This window comes from Schistocerca serialis, chromosome 1 (assembly GCF_023864345.2).
Source record: "Schistocerca serialis cubense isolate TAMUIC-IGC-003099 chromosome 1, iqSchSeri2.2, whole genome shotgun sequence".
Classification (NCBI taxonomy): domain Eukaryota; kingdom Metazoa; phylum Arthropoda; class Insecta; order Orthoptera; family Acrididae; genus Schistocerca; species Schistocerca serialis.
Genome location: NC_064638.1, coordinates 491,231,871 through 491,258,079, shown reverse-complemented (window position 1 = coordinate 491,258,079; position 26,209 = coordinate 491,231,871). Strand labels below are relative to the sequence as shown.

Here is a 26,209-nt window from a genome sequence, read left to right as displayed (position 1 = left end):
AAGCACTTAAGGCATTATTTTCTTTTGTAACATCCTATCTTTGTAAGAGTGTCTTTTTGGCAATGGTTGTCATTAAAACCAAGTATCGACCAAGAATCTGTGCAGAGAAGGAAATGAGTGAAGCTGTAGTTCATGTGGTGTGAAGATTGACAAGTTGGGTAACAAAAAGCTAGCTAAAGTGTCACACTGAAGTGAGTAGTATTTTATTCATAACTTTTTTTCTTATTAATTACTTCAGTTTTAACAAGGTATCACATAGGGGAGCAACAGAAACAATGCAACTGGTCAGGAGAGCCACAAACTAAAAAAGATTGAGAACCATGAGAACAGATTGTCGAAAGTATTAAAACACACATCTGTTGAAATTCATTCTGTTCACTGGAGAGTTTGTCTGGTTCCTTCCTTTAGTAGTATAAATCTCCAGTTCTTCTAAAATGTCTAACAGTGTGTTTATCAACTTAATGTAAAATTTATCGTTGCTTGTTAATGTTACCAATATTATGGCTCTCAATTTAATCTGATGTTTCACCCTGACTTTCACAGTGGTGTACTTTACTTTATCATATTCTGTTAATACATGCAGTTTATTTATTTTCTATATATTCCTCTTTATTTTGTTATTGTGGTGTTTACTATTTCTGGATCATTCATTTGCAAGGGTGCCATCTCTTAATATTTCAAGTGCTTTCTTCACTTCTGCTGGGCATAATGGAAGCTTTATTGTTTCTGTGGACACAGAGTAAAAGTACACTTGTTTCTGATGTAGCAGATGATAGGAATGGGCAATGATAACCATGTTCATACATGTTGGTTACCTGTTGTTGTTGTTGTGGTCCTCAGTCCCGAGACTGGTTTGATGCAGCTCTCCATGCTACTCTATCCTGTGCAAGCTTTTTCATCTCCCAGTACCTACTGCAACCTACATCCTTCTGAATCTGCTTAGTGTATTCATCTCGTGGTCTCCCTCTACGATTTTTACCCTCCACGCTGCCCTCCAATACTAAATTGGTGATCCCTTGATGCCTCAGAACATGCCCTACCAACCGATCCCTTCTTCTGGTCAAGTTGTGCCACAAACTTCTCTTCTCCCCAATCCTATTCAATACTTCCTCATTAGTTACATGATCTACCCATCTAATCTTCAGCATTCTTCTGTAGCACCACAATTCGAAAGCTTCTATTCTCTTCTTGTCTAAACTATTTATCGTCCATGTTTCACTTCCATACATGGCTACACTCCATACGAATACTTTCAGAAATGACTTCCTGACACTTAAATCAATACTGGATGTTAACAAATTTCTCTTCTTCAGAAACGCCTTCCTTGCCATTGCCAGTCTACATTTTATATCCTCTCTACTTCGACCATCATCAGTTATTTTGCTCCCCAAATAGCAAAACTCCTTTACTACTTTAAGTGCCTCATTTCCTAATCTAATTCCCTCAGCATCACCCGACTTAATTACACTACATTCCATTATCCTTGTTTTGCTTTTGTTGATGTTCATCTTATATCCTCCTTTCAAGACACTGTCCATTCCATTCAACTGCTCTTCCAAGTCCTTTGCTGTCTCTGACAGAATTACAATGTCATCGGCGAACCTCAAAGTTTTTATTTCTTCTCCATGAATTTTAATACCTACTCCGAATTTTTCTTTTGTTTCCTTTACTGCTTGCTCAACATACAGATTGAACAACATCGGGGAGAGGCTACAACCCTGTCTTACTCCCTTCCCAACCACTGCTTCCCTTTCATGTCCCTCGACTCTTATAACTGCCATCTGGTTTCTGTACAAATTGTAAATAGCCTTTCGCTCCCTGTATTTTACCCCTGCCACCTTTAGAATTTGAAAGAGAGTATTCCAGTCAACATTGTCAAAAGCTTTCTCTAAGTCTACAAATGCTAGAAACGTAGGTTTGCCTTTCCTTAATCTTTCTTCTAAGATAAGTCGTAAGGTCAGTATTGCCTCACGTGTTCCAGTGTTTCTACGGAATCCAAACTGATCTTCCCCGAGGTTGGCTTCTACTAGTTTTTCCATTCGTCTGTAAAGAATTCGTGTTAGTATTTTGCAGCTGTGACTTATTAAGCTGATAGTTCGGTAATTTTCACATCTGTCAACACCTGCTTTCTTTGGGATTGGAATTATTATATTCTTCTTGAAGTCTGAGGGTATTTCGCCTGTTTCATACATCTTGCTCACCAGATGGTAGAGTTTTGTCAGGACTGGCTCTCCCACGGCCGTCAGTAGTTCCAATGGAATATTGTCTACTCCGGGGGCCTTGTTTCGACTCAGGTCTTTCAGTGCTCTGTCAAACTCTTCACGCAGTATCATATCTCCCATTTCATCTTCATCTACATCCTCTTCCATTTCCATAATATTGTCCTCAAGTACATCGCCCTTGTATAGACCCTCTATATACTCCTTCCACCTTTCTGCTTTCCCTTCTTTGCTTAGCACTGGGTTTCCATCTGAGCTCTTGATATTCATACAAGTCGTTCTCTTATCTCCAAAGGTCTCTCTAATTTTCCTGTAGGCGGTATCTATCTTACCCCTAGTGAGATAGGCCTCTACATCCTTACATTTGCCCTCTAGCCATCCCTGCTTAGCCATTTTGCACTTCCTGTCGATCTCATTTTTGAGACGTTTGTATTCCTTTTTGCCTGTTTCACTTACTGCATTTTTATATTTTCTCCTTTCATCAATTAAATTCAATATTTCTTCTGTTACCCAAGGATTTCTACTAGCCCTCGTCTTTTTACCTACTTGATCCTCTGCTGCCTTCACTACTTCATCCCTCAAAGCTACCCATTCTTCTTCTACTGTATTTATTTCCCCCATTCCTGTCAATTGCTCCCTTATGCTCTCCCTGAATCTCTGTACAACCTCTGGTTCTTTTAGTTTATCCAGGTCCCATCTCCTTAAATTCCCACCTTTTTGCAGTTTCTTCAGTTTTAATCTACAGGTCATAACCAATAGATTGTGGTCAGAGTCCACATCTGCCCCTGGAAATGTCTTACAATTTAAAACCTGGTTCCTAAATCTCTGTCTTACCATTATATAATCTATATGATACCTTTTAGTATCTCCAGGGTTCTTCCATGTATACAACCTTCTTTCATGATTCTTAAACCAAGTGTTAGTTATGATTATGTTGTGCTCTGTGCAAAATTCTACCAGGCGGCTTCCTCTTTCATTTCTGTCCCCCAATCCATATTCACCTACTATGTTTCCTTCTCTCCCTTTTCCTACACTCGAATTCCAGTCACCCATGACTATTAAATTTTCGTCTCCCTTCACAATCTGAATAATTTCTTTTATTTCATCATACATTTCTTCAATTTCTTCGTCATCTGCAGAGCTAGTTGGCATATAAACTTGTACTACTGTAGTAGGTGTGGGCTTTGTATCTATCTTGGCCACAATAATGCGTTCACTATGCTGTTTGTAGTAGCTTACCCGCATTCCTATTTTCCTATTCATTATTAAACCTACTCCTGCATTCCCCCTATTTGATTTTGTGTTTATAACCCTGTAGTCACCTGACCAGAAGTCTTGTTCCTCCTGCCACCGAACTTCACTAATTCCCACTATATCTAACTTCAACCTATCCATTTCCCTTTTTAAATTTTCTAACCTACCTGCCCGATTAAGGGATCTGACCTAAATGTTTGAAATGCATGTCTGTTTTTGTTATAAACTGTTAAATCCAATAAAGTTATTTTTCCATCTACTTCATGTTCTCTCATGAATCTGATCTTGGAATACATACTGGTCAATTTTTTCAGCCAAGTTGCATTTTGTTACCTCTGAAAAGAATAAATGAGTCATTAATGTATCTTTTTATAGTATACTATGTTGGTAACATGTTTGGAATCACCAAGAAAAAATCTCTATGTTAGTAAAAATAAAATTCAGGCAAATTAAGACACTGTTACCAATACAATGTGCTAAAAAAGATACCTCAATGACTCTGTTATTCTTTACAGAGGCAACAAACAGCAAAGAACTGACCAGTATGCATTCAAATAACAAATACATGACAGAACATGAAGTAGATGGAAAGACAAATTTTCTAGATTTGACGATTTATAACACAAATGGCAGACATGAATTTTGAATATCTAGGAAACCAGCATGTATGGAAGTGATTATCAATGCCTAGTCCAATTATCTGCTACATCTGAAACAAGCATATTTTTACTCTACGATACACAGAGTAATGGCTTCCATTATGTCCATTAGAAGTGAAGAAAGAACTTGGCATATTAAGACAGGTCAGCTTTCCAAATGAATGACCCAGAAATAGTAAACACCACAAATAACAAAATTAAAAAGAATATAAAGAAAAGAAAATAAACTACATATACAAATGGCCTCTGATAATGTCAAGTACACTGCTATGAAATGGACAGGCAAAACATCACATAAAACTCAGCACATATTCCTGAGAAATGGCATTAAGATTGTAATCAGGACATTAGATAATATAAAAACACGAATGTGTCATAACTTACAACATAAGGATAATTAATATCGGAAATCTGATGTCTATGAAATATCATACTGTTACTGCGAAAAAAGCTATGTCGGCCAGGCAAGCATGCCTTTGACGTAAGATTTAAAGAGCACACCTATGCCAGCAATAAGATGGCACTACTCTTATATATACAAAAGAAGGACACAATGCTGCTAACATTGATGATCAACTACAAATTTTACATACTGTAGAAGAAAGTGAATGGTTAGACACTTTAGAGGAACCGAAGATTTATATTACAAAATGGAAGAAATCAGACAAACTTCTCAAAGAGCAGAATGAGTTTGCAGCAGATATATTTTTTAAAATTTATAATAATCTATTCATTTGAGAGAGTTGGCGTCTCCTAAATGCATGTTCCAACTGATGGTACCGCACTGCCGCACTGTGCCATCCAGGCCATGCTATCCCTGATAGCATCTGCACAGAAAATGTAAACCCACTTTGCAAATGGAAGAAGAGTGCTAGTGAGCTGCAGCAGAATGATGCCCTTGTCATCCAGTCCCTATCTTCTCTTCTAACACGGGAATAGTCCAATCAAACGTGTTCAAACCTACCCTGAAATTTTTCACGCAGGAAGAATACACCAAAAGAAATTCACTGTCAAATTTTAGCTGCGAAGGTACACTGCTAGCATTTTAAAAAATACATTACAATTACTCATTTTCATCACATCAAGAATGATTTACAAAACTGGTTTGACAGCCCTTCCTTCCTGGTGTGCAAATCAGCAAATAAGTAGATGTAGGCATGAGAAGAGGATGTAGTGCCCCATATTCACATAAGTGAATTTTAAGCACTAAAACCATACCAAAAATCTCTCGGATCATTAATTTTTTTGAATAACTTGCAGTTCACATTGGTAGCTAAACTACATCTACATGTACATTTATACTCCGCAACCCACCCACGGTGTGTGGCGAAGGGCACTTTATGTGCCACTATCATTACCTCCCTTTCCTGTTCCAGTCATGTATGGTTCGCAGGAAGAACGACTGCCGGAAAGCCTCCGTGCACGCTCAAATCTCTCTAATGTTACATTCGTGATCTCCTCGGGAGTTATAAGTAGGGGGAAGCAATATATTCGATACCTCATCCAGAAATGCACCCTCTTGAAACCTGGACAGCAAGTTACACCGCGATGCAAAGCACATCTCTTCCAGAGTCTGCCACTTGAGTTTGCACGCTTACCAAATAACCCTGTGACAAAATGCGCCGCTCTTCTTTGGATCTTCTCTATCCCCTCTGCCAACCCGAACTGGTACGGATCCCACACCAATGAGCAATACTCAAGTATAAGTCAAACGAGTGTATTGTAAGCCACCTCCTTTGTTGATGGACTACATTTTCTAAGATCTCTCCCAATGAATCTCAACCTGGCACCTGCCTTACCAACAATTAATTTTATATGATCATTCCACTTCAAATCGTTCCATACGCATACTCCCAGATATTTTACAGAAGTAACTGCTACCAGTGCTTGTTCCGCTATCATATAATCAAACAATAAAGGATCCTTCTTTCTATGTATTCGCAATACATTACATTTGTCTATGTTAAGGGTCAGTTGCCACTCCCTACACCAAGTGCCTATCCGCTGAAGATCTTCCTGCATTTCGCTGCAATTTTCTAAGCTGCAAGTTTTCTGTATGCTACAGCATCATCCGCGAAAAGCCGCATGGAACTTCCAACACTATCTACTAGGTCATTTATATATATTGTGAAAAGCAATGGTCCCATAACACTCCCCTGTGGCACGCCAGAGGTTACTTTAACGCAGGGCTTCACAACATACGTGCTCGCGGAGCAAGCTGTGAGCAGCAAGGCGCGAGCACGGAGCAGCGCGAGCACGCTACCCCCACTACCGGACCAGAGCGGAGAGTGGGGAGAGTCACGTGGGGCACACAACAGCTGCCGCCAGTCAATGTAAATCTGCGGCCACCTGCAGGGATGTCACTCACGAATTATTACTGCGACAAATGAAACAAATAAAGGAGAATGTACACGTGCCACATAATTTTATTAGCTTAGTGTATGCCTCTACATTCGTATTAATTTGTGAACTGTTACACAATAAAAGATGTCACTGAAGTGTGGGATTCTTGGTTATCTTGTACTTTTTGCTCTTTACAATTGCGTCTACGTTCGGAGTAATTGTTCTTGTGCATTGTAGGCGCAGCGTGCAGTTTAAATTTTGATCAGACAATGCATTTCTCAGGCACATCTTGTTACATTTCATTGCAGAGAATAGTTGTTCACAAACATACGTGGAACCGAACATTGATATTATTGTAGCTGCCAATTTGTGCAAACGAGGAAATCTATCCTGAAGGAAGTGTCTGTAGAATTCCAAAATGTTTTTCTTGTTCTGAAATTTGTCTCTGTATTTTCTGTCACACTGGAGGTCAATAATTTCTAGTTGCAGCTCAGGATGAATCTCTTCAATATTCGCTGAATATGGAGAGGAGAACAGATCAAAATCACTGTCTAGTGCTGTCAGATCTTGAAAGCGCTGATCAAATTCTTCCTTAAGGGCAACTAAACTATGTGAATAACGTTCACAGTCTTTGTGAACACCTTGCACGGATGATAATTTAGGAAAATGAGCTAGATTTCCTGTTTCCAGTTGACTCACCCAAAGCGTCAATTACATTTTAAAAGCTCGTGTTCGATCTATGAAATGAGTAATTAGCAGATCTTTACCTTGTAGTGAAATGTTCAAAGCATTCAGATGGCTAGTTAAATCCGCTAAGAACGCGAGATCACATTTCCATGAAGGCTCTTTCAATTCAGGAACACACATGTTATTTATTTCCATGAACATATTTATCCCATCTAATAGGCAAAAAAATCGATTTAATAATTCGCCACAACTAAGCCAGCGGACCTCGCTGTAAAAAGGCAGGCTACCACCATACTGGCTTTCATGCTCAAGAAAGCTTTTAAATTGCCTGTGTTGTAGCCCATGCTTCCGTATATAGTTGTACGAACAACAACACTCATCACATTTTTTAGAGTGATACTCTTTGCACATAAGTTTTCCTGGTGGATCACAAAGTGAACGCCCCTTATTTCATTCGGCATGGTCAGTTTTTGCATTTTCTCCTTCAACAGCGTAACGAAACCTGACTTTTTCCCGGTCATTGCTGGTGCACAATCTGTAGACACTGAAACTAAAGAATTCCACGACAATCCTATATTTTCAACACTTTCTTCAACACTACTTAAAATATCACCTCCGGTTGTAGTGTTCTTCATGGCTACTACATCGAGGAGCTCCTCCCTCACCTGAAGATCTCTATTAACACCTCTAATAAATATGGCAAGCTGCACTGTTCCAGTGATATCAACACTTTCATCCAGAGCTAGACAATACGCCATAAAATCTTTATAGATATTTGCAAGCTGGCTCTGGACGTCGTCTGCCATGTCCTGTATGCGACGCATAATGGCCATGTTAGATAATGGAACAATCCGAAACTGTTCAACTTGAGATAGACTCAAATGTTCCGCTGCAACTACCAAACATACTTTTATTAAATCGCCATAGTGAAGGGGCGCAGGGATTTTGCTAAAAGCAAAGCAATTTTGTAACTCACTCTGAGAGCTGCCTCAATTGATTTTTCTTCGTCGTCCAGATCTTCTTCGGATAGCTTTCTTTTAAGTTTAATAACTTCCTGTGCACGATCTGGTCCATCACATTTTCCACTTCCGTAGTCTTTCGCGTGGTACGACATATAATGTTGCTGCAAATTAAATTTCCTAAAAGAATTCAGCGTTTTGTGACATACTAAACATTTTGCAACACCATCTTTTTCTGTACACGGATACAATTCCTCCCAATGGGGGTTGAACTGTGAAAGCATGGTTGGGGTTACACAACGGCGACTTGACGTGATTCTTAACCAGCGAAGTGACTGTTAGAGCTGATAGTAGTACTTTAAACGTTACACACAGTCGGTGCGAATTCAATAGGCATGCTGCGGCCCTATTCAAACGTGCGTGTGCATTTCCTCTCCTTCCCTACTCCGCGACCTTGCACCTGCTCGCGAGCACGTGCCTGAGCAGACGCGAGTACTCGCGCTCAAAACCGGCCAGTTGTTAAGCCCTGCTTTAACATCTGTAGATGCCTCTCCATTGAGAACAACATGCTGTGTTCTGTTTGCTAAAAACTCTTCAATCCAACCACACAGCTGGTCTGATATTCCGTAGGCTCTTACTTTGTTTGTCAGGCGACAGTGCGGAACTGTATTGAATGCCTTCCAGAAGTCGAGGAAAATGGCATCTACCTGGGAGCCTGTATCTAATATTTTCTGGGTCTCATGAACAAATAAAGCGAGTTGCGTCTCACACGATCGCTGTTTCCAGATTCCATGTTGATTACTACAGAGTAGATTCTGGGTTTCCAGAAATGACATGATACGCGAGCAAAAAACATGTTCTAAAATTCTACAACAGATTGATGTCAGTGATATAGGCCTATAGTTTTGCGCATCTGCTCGACGACCCTTCTTGAAAACTGGAACTACCTGTGCTCGTTTCCAATCATTTGGAACCTTCCGTTCCTCTAGAGACATGCGGTACACGGCTGTTAGAAGAGAGGCAAGTTCTTTCGCGTACTCTGTGTAGAATCAAATTGGTATCCCATCAGGTCCAGTGGACTTTCCTCTGTTGAGTGATTTCAGTTGCTTTTCTATTCCTTGGACACTTATTTCGATGTCAGCCATTTTTCGTTCATGCGAGGATTTAGAGACGGAAATGCAGTGCGGTCTTCATCTGTGAAACAGCTTTGGAAAAAGGTGTTTAGTATTTCAGCTTTACACGTGTCATCCTCTGTTTCAATGCCATTATCATCCCAGAGTGTCTGGATATGCTGTTTTGATCCACTTACTGATTTAACGTAAGACCAGAACTTCCTAGGATTTTCTGTCAAGTCGGTACATAGAATTTTACTTTCGAATTCACTGAACGCTTCATGCATAGCCCTCCTTACGCTAACTCTGACAAAGTTTAGCTTCTGTTTGTCTGAGAGGTTTTGGCTGCGTTTAAATTTGCAGTGAAGCTCTCTTTGCTTTGGCAGTAGTTTCTTAACTTTGTTGTTGAACCACGGTGGGTTTTTCCCGTCCCTCACAGTTTTACTCGGCACATACCTGTCTATAATGCATTTTACGATTGCCTTAAACTTTTCCCATAAACATTCAACATTAAGTGCCGGAACAAAAATTTTCGTTTTGACCAGTTAGGTAGTCTGAAATCTGCCTCCTATTACTCTTGCTAAACAGATAAACCTTCCTCCCTTTTGTATATTCCTATTTACTTCCATATTCAGGGATGCTGCAACGGCCTTGTGATCACTGATTCCCTGTTCTGCACTTTTTTTTTTTTTTGGTCATCAGTCTACTGACTGGTTTGATGCGGCCCGCCATGAATTCCTTTCCTGTGGTAGCCTCTTCATCTCAGAGTAGCACTTGCAACCTACGTCCTCAATTATTTGCTTGACATATTCCAATCTCTGTCTTCCTCTACAGTTTTTGCCCTCTGCAACTCCCTCTAGTACCATGGAAGTCATTCCCTCATGTCTTAGCAGAAGTCCCATCATCCTGTCCCTTCTCCTTATCAGAGTTTTCCACATATTCCTTTCCTCTCCGATTCTGCGTAGAACCTCCTCATTCCTTACCTTATCAGTCCACCTAATTTTCAACATTCGTCTATAGCACCACATCTCAAATGCTTCGATTCTCTTCTGTTCCGGTTTTCCCACAGTCCATGTTTCACTACCATACAATGCTGTACTCCAGACATACATCCTCAGAAATTTCTTCCTCAAATTAAGGCCGGTATTTGATATTAGTAGACTTCTCTTGGCCAGAAATGCCTTTTTTGCAATAGCGAGTCTGCTTTTGATGTCCTCCTTGCTCCGTCCGTCATTGGTTATTTTGCTGCCTAGGTAGCAGAATTCCTTAACTTCATTGACTTCGTGACCGTCAATCCTGATGTTAAGTTTCTCGCTGTTCTCATTTCTACTACTTCTCATTACCTTCGTCTTTCTCCGATTTACTCTCAAACCATACTGTGTACTCATTAGACTGTTCATTCCTTTCAGCAGATCATTTAATTCTTCTTCACTTTCACTCAGGATAGCAACGTCATCAGCGAATCATATCATTGATATTCTTTCACCTTGTATTTTAATTCCACTCCTGAACCTTTCTTTTATTTCCATCATTGCTTCCTCGATGTACAGATTGAAGGGTAGGGGCAAAAGGTTACAGCCTTGTCTTACACCCTTCTTAATACAAGCACTTCGTTCTTGATCGTCCACTCTTATTATTCCCTCTTGGTTGTTGTACATATTGTATATGACCTGTCTCTCCCTATAGCTTACCCCTAATTTTTTCAGAATCGCGAACAGCTTGCACCATTTTATATTGTCGAACGCTTTTTCCAGGTCGACAAATCCTATGAAAGTGTCTTGATTTTTCTTTAGCCTTGCTTCCTTTATTAGCCGTAACGTCAGAATTGCCTCTCTCGTCCCTTTACTTTTCCTAAAGCCAAACTGATCGTCACCTAGCGCATTCTCAATTTTCTTTTCCATTCTTCTGTATATTATTCTTGTAAGCAGCTTCGATGCATGAGCTGTTAAGCTGATTGTGCGATAATTCTCACACTTGTCAGCTCTTGCCGTCTTTGGAATTGTGTGGATGATGCTTTTCCGAAAGTCAGATGGTATATCGCCAGACTCATATATTCTACACACCAACATGAATAGTCGTTTTGTTGCACTTACAGAGTCGAAAAGTTCGGGTCTGTTTGTTATCAGTAGGTCCAAGATGTTATCTCCATGAGTCGGTTCTCTGTTTAATTGCTCAAAGTAATTTTCAGATAGTGCACTCAGTATAATGTCACTCGATGCTCTGTCCCTACCACCCATCCTAAACATCTGAGTGTCCCAGTCTATATCTGGCAAATTGAAATTTCCACCCAAGAGTATAACATGCTGAGGAAATTTATGTGAAATGTATTCCAGATTTTCTCTCAGTTGTTCTGCCACTAATGCTGCTGAGTCGGGAGGTCGGTAAAAGGAGCCAATTATTAACCTCACCCGGTTGTTGAGTATAATCTCCACCTATAATAATTCACAGGAACTATCCTCTTCTATTTCACTACAGGATAAACTACTACTAACAGCGACAAACACGCCACCACCGGTTGCATGCAACCTATCCTTTCTAAACACCGTCTGTGCCTTTGTAAAAAATTCGGCAGAATTTATCTCTGGCTTCAGCCAGCTTTCCGTACCTATAACGATTTCAGCTTCGGTGCTTTTTATCAGCACTTGAAGTTCCGGTACTTTACCGAAGCAGCTTTGACAGTTTACAATTACAATACCGATTGCTGCTTGGTCCCCGCATGTCCTGACTTTGCCCTGCACCCTTTGAGGCTGTTGCCCTTTCTGTACTTGGTCAAGGCCATCTAACCTAAAAAACCGCCACAAAACCCCTGGTACCCGTGTAGCCGCCTGCTGTGTGTTGTGGACTCCTGACCTATCCAGTGGAACCTCAAACCCCACCACCCTAAGGCGCAAGTCGAGGAATCTGCAGCCCATATGGTTGCAGATCCATCTCAGCCTCTGATTAGACCCTCGGCTCTGTACCAAAGGTCCGCAGTCAGTCCTGTTGATGATGCTGCAGATGGTGAGCTCTGCTTTCATCCCACTAGCGAGACTGGCAGTCTTCACCAAATCAGATAGCCGCTGGAAGCCAGAGAGCATTTCCTCCAATCCATAGCGACACACATCATTGGTGCCAACATGAGCGACCACCTGCAGATGGGTGCACCCTGTACCCTTCATGGCATCCGGAAGGACCCTTTCCACATCTGGAATGACTCCCCCGTACGCACACAGAGCGCACATTGGTTTTCTTCCCCTCCCTTGCAGCCATATCCCTAAGGGGCCCCATTATGCGGCTGATGTTGGAGCTCCAAACTACCAGTAAGCCCACCCTCTGCGACCGCCTGGACCTTTCAGACTGAGGGGCAACCTCTGGAACAGGACAAGCAGTCATGACCGGCTGAAGATCAGTATCAGCCTGAAACCGGTTCGTCAGACAAAATGGAGAGGCCTTCCGTTCAGCCCTCCGGAATGTCTTTCGCCCCCTCCCACACCTTGAGATGACCTCCCACTCTACCACGGGTCAGGGGTCAGCCTCAATGTGGGCAGTATCCTGGGCAGCCACAGCCATAGTCCGATCGGGGGATGTGTGGGACGAGCTGGCCATCCCTGACAAACCCCCGTCCGGATCCCCACAGTGATGCCCATTGGCAACAGCCTCAAGCTGTGTGACCGAAGCCAACACTGCCCGAAGCTGGGAGCGAAGGGATGCCAACTCAGCCTGCATCCGAACACAGTAGTCGCAGTCCCTATCCATGCTAAATACTGTTGTGCAAAGAACATCTACAGAGAGGACAAACAATTTGACACAAAATTTAAACGGTTATTAAAATACAAGACTGCCTAGTAAATGCATAATGCTGCTACTTGCACACTGCTGACACTAGGCTCGGTGGCAGAAGGCTAACTGTACTGTCAGTAACGTACAAAACTGTTGCAGATGTAATTGTTATACAAGTGACTAGCACAGGAAAGAAAATTGAGGCAAAGTATGATGTTACATTACAGATAACTTCCATCAATTGGGACTTTGATTTGTTGACATTAAATATTTTATAATATTTCCGGTAGCACGGTTCTCATGATAATTTTTGAATAGTGTATATTTTGCAAACACTGAAACAGTTCCTTGCTTACTCCCTGTAGTTATCACAGAAATGAAAAGTGCCTACTAAGTGACGAAAACAAACATTTTCCTTACATCAGGGACACATGACAAAAGAAAAAGTAATGCATTTGGGCATTTGCAGAAATTAATAGTTTTATTTGAGCAGAAATGGAATGGAGTAAGAAATGGCCATGGTCATTTTTATTAAATTGTGCTGAGTACCAAGCCTACTTGATCAAATCTGTATAACATGGTGATGCAAACTGACAATGCAGAAATGCCTGAATGCTAACAATACTGTTCCGCTGATAAACCTGAAATGACAAAGAGCAATCAGAGATTATATCGTCCAACAATTTACAGAAAAATGCTTTACATTGTTGGATTTTTTTAAATGAGAGGCTGAATCTCATTATTATTTACAGGTGGAATCCGAATTATATTAACAGTTTTTTCGTTTTCCTCCTAAATAAGTGTCGTATGTCCAGGCCAAGAGTCCAACAAAAGCAATGAATTATTTTCTGCAAATGGTAATATGACATTTCGGACGTAACAAAGAAAATTATTCTCTCCTATTTTTCCAAATTTTGCTATGCTGATTACAAGACTTTTGTAAGAAAAGTGTCCTTTTGCTACTGAAGACAGAGATAAAGCTGCAGAAACAGTAATCCACTGATAAGAATCACTAGCATTATTGAGTATGAGTGCATCACAGCAGACATTGATTGCACAAGCAACTCTGTCTCCCCCCCCCCCCCCCCCCCCCCTCTCCCCACTCAAAATGATAAGGAGTGGTTTGCATGAGACATGACTGATTGGCTTTATATGCAGTTTTTATGTAATAACAAGAAGCTCCATCTTCATGTCAGCTATGAATCTCTCTATAGTGTTACCTATTAATGACATCTCCTCTGCACATACTTCAGGTACAGTTCATAATTCTGTGGCATCATTTTCGGTATAATTTCTTGGATCTTTTTAATCAGGTCAAAGATGCTTGCAAATGTTCATCTCACTTGCAATTCAGCGTGTTCAGTCTCGTAGATCTCCCTCAGTAACAGAGCACTGACTCTCATGAGAAGTTATAAATTTTTTGAAAATTTTTGTCTCCACCTTTGGTTAGTTTCATTTTGGCATGTATTTATTAATTTGTGTAAAATTTTGTTCCATTTATACAATTCATGTTCAGATTTTATGATATGAAACCAGCTTTTCATGCTGCCTAAGTTTATGCATTCTCTCCCTCTTTCATTTAACAAAAAAATTTACAGCCATTTCTTTCTTTCTGAAAGCCATTACTGTACATGTTTCCCTTGGGTATAGAAAGCAATTTATTTTTGGTCTGAAGTTAAATTACTACAACACCCATTGTTTGAACCACAGTTTATCGAATCATTCAAGTCATTTCCCGTCTCTTCTAATGATTCTATAATTTCTAACAAAATGTTGAAATAATTGAAATGATTGCCCAAGAAATTAAGTAACAAATAACGCAGACATATGTCTTCGGGAGAAATGGGCGATTCCAACTGCATACCACGTTCTTCATATTTCATCTTTGTAGGACTGAAGACATTAATTGGATTCCACATCAGTGTGAACCTCTGGAATCTGCACAAAAACAGATTGATTAGCAAACATATACCAAGAAACCACAAGGAAAATTAATTCAGTTTCATCTCCATGGTTAAAACTTAGCAATGCAGCAAAGACAACTGCTAATTATTATGAATATTAAACAAGTTGCTAATTCAAGCAAATAGTAATTGTAAACAATTGTGTCAGAGAAATTATCAACAGCTGAAATTCGTTTTACAAATACCAACAGCGTTGCACTGTGTTATCCATTTACTAATGTGCCATCAACTGAGGATATGTGCCTGCCGTGTTGCACAGCTATGGCAGTGGTGTACATTTCTCCAGAGGCCTGGTGACCTATGACTTTGATCAATTTCAATATTACTTAATACTTGCAGTTTCAATATTACTTAATACCTGCAGTGTATCTTAGCAGCTAAAATTTTGACAGTGTGTTTCTTTTGGCGTATTCTCTCTGCATAAAACAAATTTCAGGGAAGGTTTCGACATGTCGGATAGGACAGTTCCCTTGGAAGCTTAAGGGCAATGAGGTAAACATCTAGCAACCAGAAGTGCAGCACCAGCAGCTGTCGGAAATATGTTTTATAAAGAATGCTCTTTTGTTCCTATTATTTAAGAGCTTACTCTGTTCTTAAGTATGATCGTCTTGATTTAACAACCTGTAGTCTATTTTTTTGTGAATAACTGATTGAAATGTTATTGTTATATTTTCCATATTTTATGGTTTTCAAAAGAGAATATTGTCTTACAGAGGATGTGTGCATCTAGTGCAAAGCATAGGCAAAGAAAAGTACACTTAACGTACCTATATAATTCCCTGATTTTTGATTTTATGTCCAGTTTGGTAATGCATGAACACAAGTTTGCCCAAAGCTTCTTTTATGATAATCCACATTTACTTTAATAGCACTTTACTTAGCCCACAAGGAGACCTAGTAAAAATACTGTTACTTGCTTAACGGTTTTAATAGAAAATTTTTACTTTTACAGCATCTGAAGAGAGCAATTGTGGCAGAAACCAAATGTGTCATAAAAAAGTCATTGAGTCAAAAAACACTTTACACTGATTCAATTCTTTAGTAGTGGTTAACAATAGCTGGGACAGCACTGTCCACTGTGGAGGCAATGCCACCTTTCCCTTGTGGAAATCATTGCATATTTATGGCTCCAATTGTATTGTGTACTGGTGTGAGCATTTCTGCACTTTTATATTATGAAAATATGATGCAGTATAGCACAGGCAAGTACAGAAATTTTACATGGAATTTTGTGTGTAGGAAAGATCTTTTTATAAATGTGAACTCTTATTTGTTGAAAGTTGCTTGCTTACATTGCTTAGAAACTTAAACAAATCTAAGATAAGTTAAATTAAAAATTACTTCCTCCACACTTTGACATTATGGTATTGCTTTCAGGTCTCATAATAAGTATGATTGTGAGAACAGTGATAAATAATTTAATGGCAGAATATTTTGACTGTTCTCCAATAACTTTCCACTGTTCATAAACGATTTTTATATCGGGGAAAGGAATATATAATGATAGGTGTCGAAGATTCAGTATGAGTTCGGTCATTATTCAGAAAATTGGTATTGACCTACTAAGAATAATTTTGTAAATTTTTTTTATAGCTGAAAAAATAATATTACCATTGTTTAATTTATCTTTATGTCATACTGAGTACAGTTTTAACAGTACATGAGATTATTGCTTACAAATTTGTCTTCCAGTATGCTACACGTGTACAACATGAATTAATTAACTACAAAGAGGGTATATTTTTTCATATGTTATTGGTAGAACTGAAAAAAGAAGTAACAACACATTCTGAGATTCACAATAATAACACGTTCCAAATGGAGGAAAGATAAGTTCCTCAGCTAATCCCATCCAACTATCTTGACTTTTAACATAAAATCCAGAGTTATCTCATTTTCATTATTTTTACATAAATTTTAAATCTTGAGTATACTCGGGTAACTTCAGAACACACCTTCAAAAAATAAATAAATAAATAAAACCTTGCTTAAATCTAATTCAGCACTGGTAGTTAAGTGCTGTGGCACTAGAGAGCATCCAGTCCTACATTTGTACTCTGGCTGTGACGTTTTTGCTGTGAAGATTGAATTCCCGGCAGAGGTGATGGATTTAGATAGCTGCTGGAGGACACCATGCTGCACTATGCTTGCACAGCGAGAGCGCCACTGTCCCACCATGTGAGTATAGCAGTCGATACCATTCCACCACATGGTTTATAGGCAGCCGCCTAGAGCAGAGGCAGTCAGTGCAGTGCTCGTGCTGATACCTTAGGATCTACTGTAGTTTAATTACCTAATTATAAGATAAACCTGAATATAAGATGACCTCTCCCTTTCTTTTAAGAGGCTCCTTGAGAAAAATTTATTTTTTATCATATTATGACTAAGCAAAACTATAAACTTTTCCGCCTAAACAGCTAACATACACCTACTTTAAACCTACACCATTTATTAACTGTCTATATATTGATAATACAAGGAGCAATAAAATAAACAAAAAGGAACTGTTTACATTCATTTTTATCTACACTGCCTTTATTTTTTACTTAGACTGTCGTGAGTGATGTCCCTATTTTTCATCGTCGTCGTCATCCTAACAGGACAGCTGTCAAACTTATATCTTCAATGTCACTAAAAAATGTATATCTCAATGTCACAAATATCTGGCTGTTTCTTCCGAATATGTTGGAATTTCTGAGTTTGTGATTCTGGTTGGCACTGAGAACACAGCTGCTCTCCCCCCCCCCCTCCATTCTCACATTCCACATTTATGAGGAGGATGTCCATTTTCAGGTGAACATAGTGGCCCCCGTCTCTTTGATAAATGTGGCAACATATGCACAATTAGTCTCAACTGTGTTGTCTCCAGCCTTGCAGCATTTGGTGGCCTACGGGGTAAATTCTGTTCTCCTTTATGGGCACTTCTCAATCAGGGCAGTCTACAAACATGTTACATGGCTCATTACATTATTTGTTGTTGATGACCCATTGGTTACTAACATTTCTGGCCTTGAGGGCTTTACTATGGCTGGGTGATCTTTTCTCTGCTTTTTCATGTATATTTGAAATGGATTTAGGGCTCACTTCAGATTTTCAGGGACACTTCACCATTCAGTTGAACAGCACTCTCTGTTTTTACCATGCCAGACTCATTCCAGTGGCCTTAAAAACTGCTCTGGAGCAGGAGCTCGATCATCTCCTGCCAGATGGACTTACCGAGCATGTGAAATCTAGTGCTTGGGCCACCCCACTAATCATAATCAGGAAGCTCAATGGTTCTCTTTGATTATGTGGGGATTTCAATGGTGCCATCAATGGTCAATTGCCAGTCAAAACTTATCCTATTTCCTGGACTGAGGACCACCTTACCAATCTTGCTGGTGGGGAATACTATTCAAAGACTGACCATGCCTATGCTTACTTTCAGTTGGCCTTAGATAAGGAATCTCAGAATGTTATCAACATGTCAACATGCTCTTTGGGTTATATAAGCGCAAGCAACTCCTATTTTGCATTGCCTCGACCCCCGCAATGTTCCACAGGTATATGGAACAAATGATGCAGCACATATGAGCTTGTGCAAATTATCTGGATGATTTCATTGCCACAGGACTCTTCCCTCAGGAGCATTTACATAACCTCTGCGCCCTCTTAACAATCCTGCAGGAAACAGATTTGCGTCTTTTGGAGAAGTGTCGATTTTTTTCAACCAGGAGTGGAGTATTTGGGGCACTGGAATCTGGCCTTCGGATCGTAATGTCACTGCCATCGATTCCATTCCCTGCTCAACGAACTCACATGAACTGCAGGTGTGACATGTCTGCCAATGGCATGAGGACAGTTGTGGTGCACAGGAATGAGGATGGCTCCAAACAGCCAACTGCATAAGCACCCTTGCACCATGCTATTACTTGTAGATCAAAAAGGAGGCATTGGTGATAGTGTTTGCCATTACCTTCTGTGTATCACAAGCCCTTGGTTACATTATTTGGACCCTGATCCAACATCCTGGAAAGAATGGCTGAATGCCTCCAGTGCTGGGCACTGTTCCTGAGTGCATACAATTATACCATCCCATTTTAAGCCCACAGTGCAACATTCCAACACTAATGCCTTGTCGCGTCTCTCCTCTGGCCTGGACCCTGATTTCGAACAACAGAAGGTTCTCTGCTTACACACTGATGCTGCATAACAGCATACATTACGGCTGCAAGGTCCAGTGCCATCACACACCACAACACCATACTGAGGCAGAGCCTCTGATAAGTGACCCATGGCTGGACAACTACCTCAATCAACACCAGCCTCACTGTTTTGGCTGTAGTATGGCCATCAAAGAGTTACCTCACACTTTAGTCTCTGATAATGGGCCCCAATTCACAGTGTCTGCTTTATAAGAGTTTTGTGTGGCCAGTGCCAAAAAAACATATTCTCAGTCTCCTGGCCAATCCTTCCTCAAATGGTGAAACAGAATGTCTTGTTTGGGTCTTTAAACAACAAATAAAGAGGGCTGTCAAATCCTCTGACACTAACTCGGCCCTCACCCTGTTTCTGAGCACCTATTCCACCCTGCCGATTGACAATTGTAACCTTGCCAAGCTGCTCCATGAGCGGCAACTGTGGACCATGCTCCACCTTCTTATGACACCAACTCCATCACCCCATCCTGACCATCCCCGCATTACACTCCTGGTGCAGCTGTGTTTGTCCGCTCCTACAAGAGTGCTGTGGCTTGGATGCCGGTGACAGTAGTAGAGACCCGTGGGCAGCAAGTTACATCTGTCCAAACACAGAGGGGGGCTTGAGTGCCACCATCACAAACAGCTCTGGTATTGGCTTCATGCAACACACCCACTGCTACCCCTTCCCACCCACCTTCCAGCGACCAGGGCTGACACCACCGGCAACTGCCAATGACTCTCCACAGGCATACCAGCACTACCTCCTGCATCCAGAGGGATTGGGAAACTCTTCAGTACCCTCACCTCCAGCGACGTCATGATGGATACTGCAGAACTTTCTCCCTTCCCACAACCGGCTGTCGAAGTGTCTGAGTCTTTACCCATACTTTCTTTCCTTCCCCATGGCATTGTCTGGGGCATTTCCAACCGTGCACACCTGTTTTCTGTGTCAAGGGATTTGGTATTAGGTGCCACATAGGTTGAATGCCTGCCACAGGAGATGACCTAGATAGCCAATAGAGGCTCCACGGCCGTGCTGCACTGTGCTTCCACGGCAAGAGCTCCGTCGTCTCACCACTAGTATGGCAGTCAATACAGTTACACAGAGCTGGTATACAGGCAGCTGCCCAGCATACAGCTGGTCAGTGCAGTGCTTGCACTTGATACTCTTTGATAACTACCTTGCTTGTCACACGGTTACTCTCTCTGGTCTTGTCTCAGATTTGTCTCCCCACTGCTCTTGGCCTTGACATTGCTGTGGACACAGCTTGATGCAGTGCCTCATTGTCATCTAGGTTGTTTGTCATTGTTCTGGTCTGTTGGCTTGTTCACAGTCTGTCTGTCACATTTTATTCACCTACCGTTAGTTTGGGTTACTCTTCTGCGGGTGGCTCTCCCACATGAAGGCTTCCACTGTTCTTCATTCTTCCAGAACTCCAACATGCACACCAAAATCCAGCTACCCACTGATATAGTAGCTGTCACTAGATATCGTGTTTACTGTGTGCAGCTTTGGATACTCGACAACAAAACACGCGCTTTCAGCCTCTGGCCTGTATTGTTGCTTAGGCAGTGCTTTTGTAAAAGGATTGCTACAGTGATTCTGAGTTTGACACTGAATTTAGTAACTCAGAAAGTAAGAAGAATTACTTCATTAGAGACTCAAAATGACAACAGTTCATAAATTGAGTGAAAGTGCTCATCAGCAAAATGAGATAAATACATCCACTGTGCTCCAACCAGCTCCTCCCAAGATTTATGTTCACAGTAACCAACTGTGAAATACGTGCTTCGACTTCATAACTACACAGAAACTAAAAAATTACTTCACGTTTCAGGATAATTTAGTCAAAGTCCAGAGCACAAGTATACTCAGGATTTTATTAATGCTAATCTTCGAAAAACTGTAATTTATTATTTTGAGTTTTATAAGCTATCTTAATATCTCTGCATGTAATGTCATTCATTATAGGATGTTTTCTGTTAATAAAAACAACATTATTTTTTGGAACATAATTTGAAATAAAAAAAATTAATCCTTCAACTCATGATAATTTCCATTCTGTTCCTCTGCTGCCTTGAGATGGTAATGTTTCATCATCTTCTATACTGTCAACTACATATTAATGCTACAGTTCCTCACACAAAATTAAAACAATATGAAATTATTAATATTTACTTGTAAATGAGTACTTGCCACATGCATGTATGTTCTTGATCGTAATATTTACTAGATCTTTTCCACAGTAACATTCCTTGTACTCTTCAGCTAGTTTGCTTAATGTACTGTAAAACTATAATACGAATGTACATACATGTCAATCCAGCCATTTTCGCCAATAATTTCAATAGCTCTTTCTGTATCACCAGATGAGAGATACATCTCCGCTGCTGCTCGAGGTTCATTAATATTCCTCGCCCAGTCAGCTTTCTTGCGAATCAATGCTTTACGATCAACGCTATCAACAGCACCTAGGTAATCCTGTTGAAGTAGATGACAAAAGGAAAATTATATATATAAAAATCAAACATATAGTTCACTAAAACTATTTTAAAAACTAGCGTCTTTCTTCAGCAGCGAAAAAAAAGAGAGAACAACTCAACAACTTTTACACCCACATTGATAACCACACAAACTTCAAGAAAAATTTTATATTCCTAGGTACTGTTCACTCAACTCTGTAAATACAATTTTCAATTTTTTCTGTACAGAACCAAACATAGGCTAGAATTGATACCTAAGTGGCCCTCACACTGTCATTATTGTTATTGACACAAGGCCAAGAACAGTACAATAATATTGTGCAATATTTATGTCTGGCAACTGTCAGCTAGAGCTCTCCTTCATAGCGAACATGTTGGTACTTGATTATATGGAATATATGCGTATTGAGTTCAAGTTACTTGTCTAGCAAAACATACGCAGAACAGGTGAAATGAGTCGATACAGCTTCCAGTAAACATTTTAATGGACCAGGGGCTAATTCACAGCAGCATAGATATATTAATCACAATGATAATTAATCACAAATTAAACAAGTGAACTGTGTAATTTATCATGTACATGTGATGTTTTCTATGTATATATTTACTGTAACAAACTGTTCTAAACTAAACTAAACAAAACAATTATTTACTGATTGAAAGCTTACATGATCTAATGCCTGTGCTGTGACTACTGTGCACAAAATAAAAACAAGTATACACAATGGCAGCTGATCTGGTTTTATTTGTCCGTTCTGAGAACTGTTACAAGTAAAATAAATATTTCTGCTTACTATCATGGCACCATGATCTTCAGTTGTCTCAACTACTGTGGACAATGAGGTATCCCATATTTCTTAACCAAAGTACCGCACAGAGCTTTCATGTACATTTTCCGGCCCAACTCCTGATCTTTTGGCATTTATTTTTTTCAGTTCTTTGTGGTATTTTGCTTGGAGTGAACTGAATTTCTCTCCATCTTAGCAGAAACTGCTGTGTATTACACACTTCCACCCTTAAATGATCCAATATAGAACACAATATACTGAGTGAGCATCACTATTTTTAAAGTTATGCAGTTTTGTCCGAAATACTGCAAAAAACCATCTACACCAATCTCCGGTGATCAGTACTACTGCACAGTACTCAGTATTGTATAATAAATATTGAGTGTGTGAGGGCTCCTTTATACAAGCATTAAACTTGCATCAAACAGACTGTTTTACAATTATGATTAGTTGGACTGCTGAAAATGATTGATCATGATTCTTCATGAAGTTCTGAAGATTGTTTATTGTGTCTTTGATGTACTAGATTTCAATAGGTCGTCAGTAGTTACTAAAGATTTTACATACCAACTTAAACCTCAAACTGAATTTCAAAAAATTACTTTCTGAAGCACATTTCCCATCTCCAGACACAGTGGAAAAACTAGTCAATTCTGTAATATTGAAAATAAGAAGAAAAATTTTGTGAAGTAAAATATATTCACCACTTACCTGTGCCAAGTCAAACATACGCAAATCAATGTACATATTAAGAGCTCTCTGCTCTTGACCCAAACGCTGGTACACCCGGGCAGCTTCTTTGAATTTTCCACGAAAAGCTAATATATCTGCAATGAACATTTCCTTATCCTTTTCTCCTTTACGTAATCTTTCCTGAATATAAAGCAACATTATGGTATAAAATATTATTTTCAAAATGTGAACAGCAATAAATTCTGCCACATAAGTTTGCATACAGCTTGGTAAGGATAATTTATATTAAAATCATTAATGCACATTCTTAATACTATTTCTTTAAAAAAATAACAATATATTTGATAAAGGACAGTGTACACATATTGCTTCTGGACAAGAAGTAATCAAAATCATGAATAAAGTAATTTTGGTGGGTCAGACTCATTTTATTCTCTAATAAATTTTATTAACAAACATACAACAGATAGTAAACAACTTAAGAATATTTTGAGATCTTTTGTGCAAGCTGCATGTTACTGTTGACTGCAGAATTATTTTTAATAGTGTTTGTGTATTTTTTCATCTGGTTTAATATTATCTGAGGTCTCGTAAACTGACATACGGCAGGGAGAGTGTGTGCTGACCGTTTTCCCCTCCATAACCGCATCCAGTGACGCCTGTGGGCTGAGGATGATATGGTGGCCAGTTGGTACCGTTCGGCCTTCCAAGGCCAGTTCGGATGGAGCTTAATTTTTTAATATCATCTGGTGCTCTTATTCATGATCTACATATTGTGTATCACTACTTCATAATAAAATGAAATACTGATGCCACTTGACATCACTATGGAATCAGAATAGCTGGCAAACATTACTGTCAACTGCTGTGGCGCCACTACCCATATGGTGCTTGCTACCAGGAGCGCCCTCTCACAAGGCCGCGCTTACCAGAATCCCCCATATAAGCCAGCCCAGGGTAATTCAATCACAGTGTTGATGCAGTGAAAATGCGTGCTGGTCGGTCTATTACTTTGGTTCTGACTATGGTCTTGGTTTACAGATGTTCATTTTTCAGACACTGTTAGTAACTGGCTGGTCTCCTGACACTGTAAGAAATAGATTTTGGCTGCACTTCTTCCTTAGATTGCTTGCACTGCCCTGGGAAGAGTTCTATAACATATCTCAGTTTGCCAAGTAAACTGGAGTGAGTCGTCGATACTTCTGACGGTAGACAACTTGGGAATTCTGACACTTTCAATTTATACTTTGAACATTTTTTGATTAGGTGAGACTACGGATCTTCAACCACAGAGCAACCACGTCCACTACTAATGCAGATTGTGAGGAGTTATCAAGAACTAATGGCAGCAACGTCATGGGCAGTAAAAGTGTTAGTGAAAGCGACAGGTGCATCTTCAATGCCATTTTACAATCTTTTAATGAACAAAGTGAAGGGTGAGAAACTTACCACCAATGATTGCAGTTACACTCCACGGTATGCCATATTTCTGACATGTCAAGGCAAAAGGCTATGTACTTGACAGGAAACCCTGAATTGTATAATCTAATACAAAAACTAGAGCCACTAACAAATCAGGCAGAACTTGAACAGCCTAGAATATTTTCTTTATCACAAGAACAATTTCACATCAAGACATATGTTATTGCAGACAGGTTAGAATTCTGACAGTGAAAAAAGGTTCTGATTGAATCTTATGTGGACTGGGCCAACGATATACATGGATTAAGTAGAAATTGCAATTGTGAATGTTTGTGCATTTACTTTTTAATCTCAGACATTGCAGTGTACCTCACGAAGATACAGACTGAAGGAATCACACATTGAGGAAATTGGATCTTTCTCTGATGGTTGTATTGTGAATAGGTTGAGATGTAACAAGTGGGTGCTCCCAGCTGTTATGTTATGTTATACGCCCCAAGTTTTCCAAGTTTATTATATCTCCAATACAGTTGTTTCTGTAATGTGTGATAAGTACATGAAAACCTGCAAATTAGTTATCCAGCAAAGTGCAGTTTATATTTATTATTCTGTTTATTCTTCCCCCTGTACTGATTCCACTGATACCATCAGTTTGGCTATAGATTATGTTAATCAAAAGTTATAGTTAACTGAAGGTAATACTACCATTGAATAAGTCAATAAACCGTATAAGCTAATTGGCAGAATCCAATATAATGACCTATACTATTCGAAAGCTAAGCATTCTGACTTTCCAGTGACATATTTAAAAGTACTTGAAAATATATATGACCTTATGAAATACTAAGATCTAAGACACTACTGTACCAATTTTAATTGCAGATTTTGCCCTAAGCACCTTTTGGCTCTGATGTTCGACTACTTACTTCTGTTACCTTAATTTTTTGTACAATATAACATACAGCACTAATTAACTAAGTCACTAATTAATAATGTAATTTACTATGATTAAAATAATACAACAGATGTATAAAGATAACATTTGCCAAGTGAAAGTTGGTAATAAACTTTCACAGAAATTTAGAACAAGCAAAGGCCTTTTACAAGGCTGTCCCATGTCACCATCATTATTTAAAATCTATATAGATATTAGCCTTAGAACATGGTCTCGTAAATGAAATAGTATGGGATTCGAAATAAGAGATGGAGTTTACCTACATCATTTATTATTTGCTGATGATCAAGTAGTCGTAGCACAAGATGGGGAGGATGCTAACTATATGTGCAACCAACCAGCAGTAGCATACAAAACTTGGGGTTTGAAGATTAATTACCAAAAAACAGAATACTTGACTAATGATTCAGATGAGCTATACATTGAAGGAAAGAAAATCAAAAAGATAAACACTTTCTGTTATTTAGGATCCATTTTAGAAATCGAGGGAAAATCAGAGTCAGAAATCAATAAAAGAATTAGTAGCGGACGGCGGGTCATTGGGATGCTAAACTCAGTCTTATGGAGCAGGAATGTAATGAGCAGAACTAAAAAGCTAATATACAAATCCATATTAGAGAGTGTGGTTCTGTATGGAACGGAGACCTGGACAATTAACATGAAGCACATTAAAAAATTACAAGCTCTAGAGATGGACTTTTGAAGAAGATCGGCAAGAATCTCCAGGAAA

At 39.5% G+C, this 26,209-nt stretch overlaps 1 protein-coding gene across 2 annotated transcripts in view; it reads right to left on the bottom strand.

Moving 5' to 3' along the window:
• Positions 1–26,209, bottom strand: part of LOC126473890 (intraflagellar transport protein 122 homolog) — a 228,456-nt gene that overhangs the window by 83,925 nt on the left and 118,322 nt on the right. For both annotated transcript variants that reach the window (XM_050101240.1, XM_050101231.1), the window contains exons 14-15: positions 23,121–23,282; positions 21,453–21,619 (exon numbers count right to left, since the gene is read on the bottom strand). In XM_050101240.1, the coding sequence (XP_049957197.1) occupies positions 21,453–21,619; positions 23,121–23,282 (329 nt within the window). The remainder of the gene's footprint in view (positions 1–21,452; positions 21,620–23,120; positions 23,283–26,209) is intronic.